General features: G+C 53.4%; 1 protein-coding gene across 1 annotated transcript; it reads right to left on the bottom strand.

Moving 5' to 3' along the window:
* Positions 1-3,247: 3,247 nt before the first annotated feature.
* Positions 3,248-11,805, bottom strand: Slc6a8 (solute carrier family 6 member 8). Its single transcript, XM_075958914.1, has 13 exons — positions 11,319-11,805; positions 9,652-9,783; positions 8,718-8,967; positions 8,200-8,332; positions 7,017-7,151; positions 6,821-6,924; positions 6,602-6,726; positions 5,966-6,078; positions 5,710-5,847; positions 5,527-5,629; positions 5,329-5,429; positions 5,085-5,255; positions 3,248-4,782 (listed from the first exon to the last, which is right to left on the bottom strand). Exons 1-13 carry the CDS (start codon positions 11,578-11,580, stop codon positions 4,642-4,644), a joined length of 1,908 nt encoding a protein of 635 aa, XP_075815029.1. The 5' UTR covers positions 11,581-11,805; the 3' UTR covers positions 3,248-4,641.
* Positions 11,806-12,415: the final 610 nt, after the last annotated feature.

The following is a 12,415-nucleotide window of genomic DNA, read 5'->3' as shown; positions in this document are numbered from 1 at the left end:
AGCCTGCAGCTAAGCTTCCCTCCGACAAGGCACAAGAAAGGACCTGTTCCTGATCAGATGCTTGTCACCCCCTCCTCCCTGTTAGCCTTCCTGCTCAGGGTGTGTGCTATGCCTACTGTCTGTGAAGACTAAAGAGGGATTGTGGGAGCTGGTTAGTGCCTTTTGGGATTGGAGTGACTCCTGAAGATGTTGATAGTGGCTAGAGGTTGACAAATAACTGTGTTCCTACTTCTGTCTGGGATTAGGCCAAGCAGCTGCCTTCCCAAGCATCCTGTCACTCTTACCCATCCTCAAAGCATGGCTGCCCTGTAAGGAGGCTGCCCCTTTCCCAGCAGTCTAGAGGCAGTGCCCACGAGGGTAGAGGTAACACCCTCTGGTTGCTGTGCCAAGGCATAGGACTAGTCTGCTTTTCCAGGAAGTGTTCCGGACTACTTTGGGCTTCCCTAAGCTTGCTTGTCTGTGCTTTGGAAGGCTAAAGTCCAGATCACCTCTCCTGCTTTTCTACTCCAACCCTGACCACTCTCCTCTCTGGCCCAGCTCCTGGGACAGCCTGTCTGATGGTTCTCCACTCTATTTTCTCACTCTGCTTGAACTTTTTGGTCTCAGTTTCCTAAACCCTTGTATAAAAGTCGATTTCCTGAGTAAATTGGCCCCATCTATTGTAGCATCCAGTGAAGCACACAGTGAACTTTTTTGTATTTGGTGTTGTGACAGTTTGCTGGGAAGGCCTTTAATGTGACCCCCACTAGGGTTCTTATCCAGAATAGATACTTGGTGGAGAAAGCCTGAGACTCTAAGCTCCTCATGGGTGGAGTTAGTTGAGAGAGAGAGAGAGAGAGACACTGGTATGAGGGCCTGGGGAAAAGTCTATTGGACTTTGCAAAGATCTTCTGCAGCTGAAGATAACAGGCTGAGACTTAGGGATGAGAGCAAGAGGGAGATTGGGAGTAGCACTCTGGACGAGAGCACAGGGTCTGTGAAGGAATAAAGAAACTGAATAAGAGTGCTAAGAAGGGGACAGGGAGGCTATAGCCTGCACCAGGTGATGCCTGCTTCCTGCTCTGCATAGAACACAACCACTTTGCACATAACAGAACTAGGGCTGTCTGGTTTCTCCTGTGGCACAACATACTCATCAGAGGCTGACCTCTGTGCACTACGTCCCTCCCTTCCAAGACCTGTCATGTATCACCTTTTTATATTATGGTAAAACATAAATTCATATACTTGTAACACATAAAACTTCTTTGTGGTGATATTTTGTTTGCTCTAACAAATAAAGCTTGCCTGAAGATCAGAAGGTGGAGCTAGCCACTGGTTAACCATAGAGGCCAGGCATGGTGGCACACACCTTTGATTGCAGCACTTTGGATCTCATGCCTTTGATCCCAGTAATTGGGAGGCACATGCCTTTAATCCTGCCACTCAGGGTTTGAGACAGGATTATGGCTGGGTGGAAAGAGGGATATAAGGCAGGAGGAGACAGGAGCTCATCCTTTCTGTCTGAGGATCGGTAGAGGTAAGAAGTCTCTCTCTCTAATGTCTTGCTCCTTTGCTTCTCTGATTTTCAGCATTTACCCTGGTATCTGGCTCCATGTTTTTATTATTAAGACCAATTAGAATTCACATTACACATCTTCACCATTTTCAAGTGCATATTTTGATGGTATTAAGCATTTGGACATCACAATTAAGTGCTCATCTCCCCATATTGCAGCTGTCTCCATTAAACTATGTTCCCTTAACCCCAACCCCTGGTACTCATCATCCATAGAGATGGATTTGACTGTTAGAGGAATTTCTTGTGAGTACAATCATACAATGTTCTTTTGTAAGTGGCTCATTTCACCAATCATGTCCTTCAGGGTCACCCATGTAGCATATATCTCAAATTCCTATTTCAGGCTAAGTAATACTATATTTTATGAATAAGCCATACTTTAATTCATTCATGTATATTTGGGTTCCTCCCTTGTTCTATTCATTGTGAGACCTAGGGTCTTACACATGCTAGGCAAGTGTTCTACTTCTGACCTCTATCTCCTTTATATGTTTTGAAACAATCCGTATGTTGCCCAGGATGACTTTGAATTTATGATTCCCCCGCCTTAGCTCCCCAAATAGCTGGGATTGCTAGGCTAAGCTAACTTCACCACCCTACCATGCTCCACACCTTTGACAACCAGGGCCTGGTATATGTTAGGTTCTCTGTCATTGATCATATCCTTAGCTACTAGACTGTCCTTGAACTCACTCTGCAGCACAAGCTTAAACTTTTGGTCTTCCTGCTTTAGCCTCCTGAGTAGCTTGATTTGACAGGTTTGTTACTTGGCCCAGTTGACTTCTTTTATTGCAATTTTTAGTGAGATTTTTGCATGTGGCCCAAGACCACTCTTGTCCAAGTCTCCACAATCTCTTTACTACACAGTGAACTATAGCACCATCTTAATCCTTGTTGGCTAGCCAGGCTGAGTCTCCCTTTGTACTCACTTATGCTCTACTCCCAGCTGAGAACTTTAGAAGTTTTAGCTCCAGGCCAGATTTTCTAGAACTGCAAACTCCTGGGTCCATTTGCCAACCAGAGATCTTCCTTTGGACAGCAAGACATGCCCAAAGCCAACTCCCAGTTGTCATCACAGGACCTGGCAGCACCATTCATCCTGTGTCTCAAGCCAAATCTCTGGTGTTTGTTTTGACTCTTCAGTCCTGCATCCTGTAGTCATCTACAGTCCCTTCTGGCCCTGCCAGCAAAGTAGATCCCAATCCAAAGAACCCCCTCTATCCCACTAACTGGTGCCACAAACCAGGTCCAGATGCCGGTCCCTAGTCCATGGATCAAAGTTACATCTTACTGTCTGTGCTCCCAGTGTACCCTTTACTTTTCGATCTTGGAAAGCTACTTGCTCAGGAGCACACTTCTGTTGATCTTTAAAGTGCAGGGCTTACAGCCACAAGCTATCATGCCTGGTTCGGTAAGATTCTTAGAGCAAGCAACTCCTGGATGCAGCCTCCCTTCTCTGCTGTATTTGTTCCTATTGAACTTATGTCACCCCATGCTCTTCACTCTGGGGGACTGAGGCTTTATTCCTGCATTTCTTCCCCACTCTTTTTCCAGTTTCTGGCATGGTGCTAGGTGTAGAGCTCCTCACACTGGGCCTTACCTAATGCCGAGTTGGAGCTGGAGGAAGGTCCCCACAACTATCTCCCCACCTTATCCATCTTCCAGAGAAGCAGAAGCAGGAGCCAGTTTTGGAAAATGAAGTGTTTTTATTGCTATGTTTGCAGTGGCTTTTTTAGCACAGTAAGAATGTCCCCAAAGGCCTGTACTCTTACCCAGCCCCATCTCCCTGGCTTAGTCTAGCCCTGTGTGAAGGAAGCCTTTCTAGGGGCTACTCGGCTATTTCAGGCTTGACAGGACATAGATGTGAGTTTAAAAGCTGCTACGGAAGACTTGAGATGTCAAAAGTACATCAGCCTTTAGCTCAGAGGTGGGAGCTGTGCCCAGGATCCCTTCCTTGGGCGATCCCTGCAATCATACCCAGCCCAGGAACAGGGTGTGGGCAAGCCTGAGCATGCCAGGTGAGCAGACCCAGATCCCTGGGACAATGCTGTAGCCTTTTACCCCATAGGCTTAGGGGCAAAGGATTGTGTGGGGATGCCCTTGAGGCTCCCACTTACCCACTCCAGTCTCAGCTGGAGACCATACAAAACATCCATACAACAGACTCACATAGTCAACAGCCTGAAGCTTTTGTTTTGCCTATGAAAGTTAAGTATAAATTCACACTCCTTGGCTAGGGTCAGAGAAGAAAGGTGGGGATGTGAAGGAGAGGAGTGGTAAGGTGGGGATGGTTGGGGCTTTTTAGAAATATACAAGCAGAAGTCTCACTCTCAGTTTTTTTTTTTCTTATAAAATGTGCAAAATACAAGCCTCCTTTGCCCAGAGGCTCTGTTTAACTTCTGGTATTCACCTTCACTAAAAGATAAGAGACCTATACATCTTCTATACACGCACATGCGTGCACAGATACACACACACACACATTCAGACCCAAGCTCATACAGTTAATTAATATTGGTGGCAATTGGCGCAAGAACACAAGGTTCCATTGCTGACTGGCTCTCTAGCTTCTAGACTAGGGGTGGGAAGAGGGGTCTAATCCAGCTGAAACATTTGCCTTGTTTCCACTGTCCCTCTCTTGCCTACCCTCCTGTCCCACCTTATTCTTTCCCTCCTCTCCTGTTCCCCAAGCTGCCACTGTAGTTTGCAGGGTGAAGGTGTGGTACAGAGCAGAGCTTAGGAGGCAGGCAGGTGGGGCTGGCAGGGCTAGGAGGTGGGTCCTGGGAACTGAGAGGAAGGACAGGAGGTGGGACCTGGAAGCAACGCCAAGTACCAGCGTGGCTGGGGGCTGGGGAGGAGAGGCATCTATTTTTGGTGGGTTGTGATATATTTGGCGTTTTATTATTAAAAATGGAAAAAGTTATTTTTGTTAGCACTCATGGTGCTTCCTCCCCTTCCCCCCCAGGCAGACCCCCGAACTGTCAAGGAAAGGCAAGCCCCCTGGTGGGATGGGTAGAGGCTAAAGCAGGGGCTGCTATGGCTACCAAAGGATGAGCTGGTGATGTGAGCTGGGATGCCTATTACATGACACTCTCCACCACGACAACCTTGCTGCTTTCAGACACTGGAGTCAGGGTGGTCAGGCCCCTGACATCTGCATCCTGAGCTCTGTATTCCAAGTGGTGGAGGCCCCAGATAGGCTGGGTCAAGTGCTGCCAGCGCTGTGGGAGAGGAGAGCACGTTGAGCCAGCCTCCCATGAGTCACTTGCTCTACCCCATGGCAATAGCTTCTGTTACCTGCCACCAAGGCAGGTCCGTTTCTCTTAGGGCACCCTTCCAGGTCATGCTCCCTACAATGGGAAGCAGGGTTAAGTGGCCCTTGTGTGGAAAGTGAGAGGTGGGCCTTGCTTCCTTGGTTCCACATGAAGCCATGATAGGTTAGCTTTTCTTCTGTAGTCTGAGCTGGCTGTGCTTCTGGATGACGGTTTGCCCTTCCCAGGAAAGGGTGGGATAGGGACCTTACCTCTGCCATGGTTCCTTTTGCCCTGAGGAGACAGCCCAGGAGGTGGAGGGGCACACACAGCATGGAAGAGAGTGCAAAGGCCCAGCCAATGGCTTCGCCCCACCATGGGTACACGTAAGTATTGTTGTAGACCAGCGGTTCGTAGTATACAATATTGAAGATGAAGATGCCCTGTGTGGACACGTGTCTTCAGTCATTGGGGCCCCATTACACCACCCCACTTGCCTAGCTTCCCCAGTCTTACCATGCAGACCAATGGGGTGAAAAAGGACCAGCACCATTTCATCCAGGGGCAAGGTCGGTACCCAATCATACAGGCAATGTCATCCATGAAGCGGTCAGCTCCTGGAATAGGGTGAGGTGGATGGGAAGGATAGAGTTGGAGACTACCCCCTTCCATTCCACCCTACAATTTCTAGCCCAGCCCTTCACCCTGACCTACCGTAAACCCAAGCTACCACCACACACTCCCAAAAGGCTTGCCACAGCAGGGTAGTGCCACTAGCTGAGTAGTAGTCAAAGAGCTGGAAGACGTACATGCCGCCCTGGAGAACAGAGCCAGGTCAGGAAAGATGATGGCCCATGGCTGGAGACTGACAGTAGTAGCCCACCTTACCCTACTCACATCAGTCACCATGGAGAGATCGATGACAAAACAGAGGACACAGCAGAGAGCCACGGAGATCTCCCTTTGGAAACGGAAGTAGTAGGAGGCCGGGAGGAGATCCAGTAGCCCGGTGATGAAGCCCTCCACACCTACAAACTGTGTCCAGGGCAGCTCAGGCCCAGGTCTCCCATGTCCCCGTGCATCTCTTGCCCAATGTGCCAAGCCCCCTGACCACCAGCCCCTACCCCATTCTTGCCCTAGAGCTCCTGCAAACCTGGCTGTCCAGACCGAGCAGCAGCAGCATGAAGAAGAACAAGGCAGCCCAGAGTGGGGCCACAGGCATCAGTGTGACAGCCCGTGGGTAGGCAATGAAGGCTAGACCAGGCCCTGAGTGCAAAGATGCAGGGTGAGACTGGCCCTCAGCACCATCCTGAGTACCCTGACGCTCAAGGTCATGCCCATCCCCCAGATAATAAAAACTTGGGGGCTATTTGTGCCTCAGCATGGCTAGACCCATTGAGGTCCTACAGGTACCTCACACCAATAGTCTGGAAGGCTGTGGTCCTTGGTAGCCTCACCCCATATTAGCAGGACCTCCTGACTCACACTACTTTCCCTGGGCTCAAACAGCCTTGGCAGTTTCTGGTTGCCCTGGGGTGACACAGCAGGGGCTGAAGGAGCAGCTCCTTTTCTATCTCCAGTACTCAACCACTATGAAGACACACCCTGCAGCCTTAGAGGTAGGTGGCAGGAGGCCCTCCTGGCTCCAGAGAACAGCCTTGTTTCAGCTGCTTAGAGCCATCTCAACAGCTAGCTGAACTCGTCTGTCACGTTTCAGAATGCTTTTGTGCATGCCCTACATCAGGGTAGTTCTGCAGGTCTGGAGGTGGGCTGAGGTCTGGCAGCTCACCTGATTCTGCCACCTTGGAGATGTGCACACCCTGCTCTGTGGCCATAAAGCCCAGGATGGAGAAGACCACAAACCCAGCAAAGAAGCTGGTCCCACTGTTGATGAGTGCCAGGATGATGGCGTCCCTGGGGGTGGAGGGGTAGAATGTTCTGGTTTAGGCAGCCCCACTGCTCCAGGGCAGGGCAAGGCAGGGCAGGCAGGGCAGAGGCGGGTGCCTACTTGTAGCAGTTGTTGTTGAAGCGATTGTAGCTGCCTAGGGCTGTGAGGGCCCCCAGGCCGATGGCATAAGAGAAGAAAATCTGGGTCCCGGCATCTATCCATACCTGGAAGGGATGGGCAAAGATCAGAGTCATAAAGGACCCTACTCAACAGGCTGTGCCACCCAGTCTTGCTGTCATAAAGCACCTTTCCTCACCTGAGGGGACCCCAGCTTCGACCAGTCAGGTTTGAGATAGTAGACGATGCCATCCAGGGCTCCAGGCAACAGCACCCCTCGCACGAGCAGCACGACAAGGACCACGTAGGGGAATGTAGCAGTGAAGTACACGATCTAGGGGGCCAGGGTGCTCAGGTTCCGAACCCCTGCTCCCCTTAAGTGGCCACAGTCTCCCCAAACTGCAGTCATGCTCAGAATTTAGGTGAGGAAAGCCAGTAGCACTCATTCTATTCCTAAATGACCAACCATCCCCAGGGAAGCTAGGGGCCAGCCTGGAGCCCAGGCAGCCTCACAGCAGGCACTAGTCAGCTGTAGGAGGGGAGAGACAGGATCATGGCATTCCAAGGTGAGGGTCCCTAGGCACATCTAATGTATAAAGAGGAAAATCAGTCCATGGGGGAGTGAGAAAATGTGAACTCTCCTGACGGGCAACTTCTCAGTATGTCCATGTGGGGACAAGCCTATGAGGACAGGAAGGTTTGCAGAGTATGGGCAAGGAGAATCTGTGGCAATGTTACATGGGATTGTAATAAGTACATATTCCTCAGAGCCCTGTGGTCCCAAACTCCAGGGCATCCTTGATAGGGCAGTGGGGTCCATGGCAGCTAGGGATTCTAGGTGGGCAAGAGGACAGGGTTGGTTTTATAGCCTAGTGTTATTGGTGATGAGAGAGAGAAGGAAGGAGGGAGAGGGAGGGAGGAAGACAGCCGTTGAGGACCCTGTTGGGAATGAATGTTTGCAATCTGGCCCTCTAGGCACCTGACCATGTTCCATGGCTTAGCAGTTTTAATATGTTGGTTCATCTGTATCTGTAACCTGAGAGGGAACCTCTGAAGGAGGGCTATATGAAGTCTTCCTGGGGGGCCTGAGGATCATAGAGGTGAGGAGAGCCCCAAAGATTAGGCATCTAGAGATAAGTAGGGAGAAACAGAGAGGTGGAAGGAAAGAGAAAGGGTTGAGATGGAGTGGTGGACATGGGGAAGGGTAGGTATGGCCTGACCTTTCACCCTCAGGTCTGAAGGCTACGAGAAATAATGCCCATCAACAGGGTGACAATAAAGACCTGTCTACTCTATAGGCTTGAGCCTCAGTATAGTCACCTCCTGTTGTGTTTGTGTCCCTCCCAGGCAATGCTGCCCCCCCCACCTGCTTCCAGCTATACCTTTCCTGTTGACTTGACCCCTTTCCACACACAGAAGTAGACCAGCACCCAGCAGGCCAGCAGGCATAGGGTCACCTCCCAGTTGAGGGCCCCTGGCACCTCCAGCCCCGAAGAGAGCCTCAAGACTTTGTTCCTAGGGTAGAAAAGAAAACAGGGCACCTGAGGGTCATGTCAGCAGAGGGCACAGTGACTGGGATTTGCTTTGGAGTTGATGGGTCCTCCCTCACCACAGCCCTGATCTGTAGGACTGACTACCCCAGATCATCCTCACCCCAACCTTCTGCAAATATGCAGTCTCAGCTCCTTAGCCAGGTAAACATGATAGGGCAATGGCAAATGACATGTTGCTGTAGGAGCAATGTCTATAAGCTCCAGGACTGACCTAGGCACTCCAGGAGGATAGGGACAGACAAAACCCAGGAGTGGGTTGTTTTGCATCCCTGGCCATGTGCCCCAGGGCTTGGCCACATATAGAGAGCCCAAGGGATGAGATAGGATGGGCTTGGCACCCGACTCACTCCCAGAACTCGATGACAGGCGATCGACGGTCAGCAAGCTGGTCACATGTGAGGTTGGCTAGGCTGGCATTGGCACAGTCTTCATGGCGAAAGATCTCCACACAGTCAGGAGTGTTCCAGGTGTGGCCACATGTGGCCCAGGGCAAAGTGGTAGTGAATGACTTGACCAGGTAATAGAAGCCCCAGGCCAGCACCATGATGTAGTAGGTGTTGCAGTAGAAGACAATCACCATGGAGGCATAGCCCAGGCCTAAGGATGAGTGAGAAGCTTCCTTTTATTCTGGGCTTCTTTATGGCCATGTTTCTACCACCCCCATTATCTCCCTTTCCAGAGCTGGCACTGATTCTTGCTGAGTTCCTGACAGCTTGCTTCTTGCATGTCTCCTTCCTTCCCTGTATTCTACTTCCCTTTATCCTGCCAGAGGCTTCTCCAAACTTGGAACACGACTGTGTGTTCCAACAGTGGGCTACCTTTCCTGTCTGTCTCCCGCTAACATTTGCCATGTTCCTCTACTAATATCTGTGCTTCAGCTCCTTTATCTAGCCCAGTGCTAGACAGCCCCCCTCTCCTACCTTGTGTGGCTACTATATTCTGCTGCTAGTCCAGCTTCAAATGCTGTCCCTTTCCCAGGTCCCACTGCCACCCTGCAGCTACAGAAGGCAAGGACAAGGACCTCTGCAGTGAGTCAAGTGTGTCCAACAGGTCCTGTCCCTAAGCTTAACTGTTTCTGCTTCATCCTTTTCTTAAAAAAGCAAGCTTGCCACTCCACCCTGGTTCCTGACTCTTCAAGTTAACTGCAGATTCTCTCCTGAGCCTGGGAGGATATTACCTAGGCAAGATTTCTTCATGTGGATCATAGCTATACTCTGTTCCCCTGCCCTAGTCCCAGTAGTTGAAAAAAGGAGTACTGAGAATTGGCTCAGGGTGGCTCACCTTTGAATAGAGGGCAGATGTTCCAGACATTGATGCTGCCGGCCTTCATGAACTGGCCCAGTGAGATTTCCAGGAAGAAAATGGGGATTCCTCCAACCAGGGCAATCAGGACGTAGGGAATAAGGAACACACCTAGTGGAGGAAGCATAGAGTGGACTCGTGATGTGTCCCAATGAGCCTCCACAGTAGGCAAGGACTTAACCCAAACCCTTCAGCCAAGCTGTCCAGGCCTCACAGACTAGCCCGGCCTCCAAAGTCCTAGAAGGCCCAGGCAGAGCCCCAGTCCCATGACTTCCCACTGGGTGAATCAGTGCAAGAGTGGTCACTGACTCAGAGGCTCAAGGTGAACAGTCCCAGGAGATCTGCTCTAGGTTTGGTGAGAGGAGGCACAGTATTCTCTGTACCATGGGGTCCTTGGCCTGTGGACACCACCTAGGGTGACTTCACAGGCATCAAAACCACACAGGCTTATGCATGCAGACCATCTTTTTTGGCAGGCAGCAGAACAGGATGGAATGGCTAGGGAGTGTGCGTGTGCGCACGTGTGTTTTCCAGGCTGGGTGTTCAGTCTTGGGGGCTTGTTCAAAGGCAGTGTGCCCAACTACCCTGTACTTTGCACTCATGAGGGTCACAGGAGAAAGATGGGTGGGTGGCAAGCCTCTGCTAATGGGGGTATTGGTGTAGGACAAAGGTAGACAAGGAAAGGGACCAAGGCAAGATTTCAGTAATTAGATGGGCTAGTAGCAAGGAGGGGAGAACAGAGCAGCTGCAGCTCTGACCTATTTCCCCCTACTGCTCTCTAGGACCCCTACTCTGCTCAGGCTCAGCTCTTTCAGCTACTCAGTAATGGAGTTAAACTGCAGTTTGCCGGGCGGGCTCCTGCTCCCAGCATCCTTTCCTTGTGTGACCTTGGGCTAGAGGCCTTCCCTCATGGACTCAGTTTCCCACCCATCACCTAGCTGCTTTAGCTCCCAAGGAATCCAGTTCTGCTTTGCAGTTCCAGGACAGGCAAGTGCCCACTACTGTTGCTAAGCTGAGCTTCAGCAACTGGGCATGGGATGTGCATGTAGCTTGTCTAGTGGCGGCGCCAGTCGGGCCAGGCCGCAGACTTCCCAAGCCTGGCTCAAGCACCAAGTGTTCCAAGCCTGGGTCAGAGGGGAGGGAAGAGAAGGGAAAAGGGAGAGGAGGGGAGAGCGTGGGGGAGGGGGGACAGAGTGGCCCATTGTGTTTGTGTGTGTTCTTGTGTGCACACATGGGGGGGGGCACACAATGTGTCACTTGTGTGCCTGACCCACGGGGGCAGGCAGGGCTCCTCACCTCCCGGAGTCCCCTCCACTGGGGGCAGGCCTTCCCTTCCCACCTCAGTGGCCAATCACTCCCAGTCTGGGCTGGAAGTCTGGGAAGAACCCCCCTCAGTTCATCAGGAAGCTCTCCTTGATAGCTTCCCCCTCCGCTGCCAGGCACATGACCGGTGAGGGGGGTGGAGGCTGGTGCGCTGGGTCACTGAGTGCTTGGCCGGTGAGGGGGCACTATGGCCCCCACGCGCTCTGGGCGGGCCTCCCCACCCTCTGGACTTCACCCCACTGCTCTGGTGGGCCTGTGGCAGGCTGTGGGTGGGAACTGACCCCTGATGAGAAGCCGGGATGCTCAGGGGCGGGGGCACTCACCTCCACCGTTCTTGTAGCACAGGTAGGGAAAGCGCCACACGTTCCCCAGGCCCACGGCGAAGCCCACGCACGACATGATGAAGTCCATCTGGCGTGTCCAGGTCTCTCGTGGTGGCACGGCAAGGCGGGCGCCGGGCGGCCCAAGGCCCGTGGGGCCATCGCCCTTGGCTGGGGCACCGTCGGGCCCGGGCACGATGAGAGGACCCTTCTTTTCGTCACCAGACACACTATAGATACCGTTCTCGGCGCTCTTCTTCGCCATGGTCCCTGGGGCCGCGAGGCCGGGCCGGGGGTCGCGGCGCCTTGAGGGTGGCGGGCGGGCAAGGGGCTTCGGCGGCACCTGGAGAGAGGGCCCCGAAAGCACGGGCCCGCCCGGGGGCCTCGGGGGCGGCCGGGCCGGGGGACGGGGCGGCGGGCGGGAGGGGTGCGGGACGGCGGGGGCGGCGCAGTCAGAAGCAGTCCACGAAACACTTGAAAGTGAGCCTGAAGAATCTCATGTGTGTCGGGGGCCCGGGAGCGCGCGGGCGGCGGTGGAGCCTGACCGGGCGGCGGCGGCTCCCGAGACTCCTGCCCGCCGCTCCGGTGGCGGCGGCTGCGGCGGCGACTGCTCGCCTGGCCGGAGGCTCACCCTAGCGCGCCGCGGGTAGCATCGAAAGCCCACTGTCTGCAAGCGGCGGCCGGAGCAAGGGGCCTGCGGCCCGCGCCCCCCGGCCCCGGCCCAGCTCCGCGCGGCTGTCCTCGCCCGCGGCTCAGTTGGAGCTAGCGGCTCTGGTGGCCCCGGGCTCGCCTCGCCCCCTCCTTCCCGGTGGCGGCTGCTACAGCCGCTCTCCGGCTGCGGCGGACTCAGATTCGCCAAGGCACTCCAACTGTCCGTCTCTTTCCCGGCGCTACCGGCTGCTGCTTAAGAACCAACTCCCGGTGATGTCACTGTCGCCCCACCCCCACGATCCGGCTGTTCCCCTCCCCCCACTCCATCCCGCCCTCCCCGTCACTCCGCCTACCTCCTCCTCCTCGGGAGAGGCAGCTTTAGTTCGGAGCAGGGTGGCTGCTACCTGGGGCGCTGGGCCAGCACCTCCTCCTCAGTGGGCCGAGCCGCC

This window comes from Microtus pennsylvanicus, chromosome X (assembly GCF_037038515.1).
Source record: "Microtus pennsylvanicus isolate mMicPen1 chromosome X, mMicPen1.hap1, whole genome shotgun sequence".
Taxonomy (NCBI): domain Eukaryota; kingdom Metazoa; phylum Chordata; class Mammalia; order Rodentia; family Cricetidae; genus Microtus; species Microtus pennsylvanicus.
This window is presented reverse-complemented; position numbering and strand designations above follow the sequence as displayed.

Coding starts and splice junctions, on each gene's coding strand:
- Slc6a8 (XM_075958914.1), bottom strand. CDS start 11,580: ATGGCGAAGAAGAGCGCCGAGAACGGTATCTATAGTGTGTCTGGTGAC. Junction 9,784..11,318: donor GTGCTACAAGAACGGTGGAG/GTGAGTGCCCCC, acceptor TTCCTCCACTAG/GTGTGTTCCTTATTCCCTAC. Junction 8,333..8,717: donor CCTGTCATCGAGTTCTGGGA/GTGAGTCGGGTG, acceptor TTTCTACCCTAG/GAACAAAGTCTTGAGGCTCT.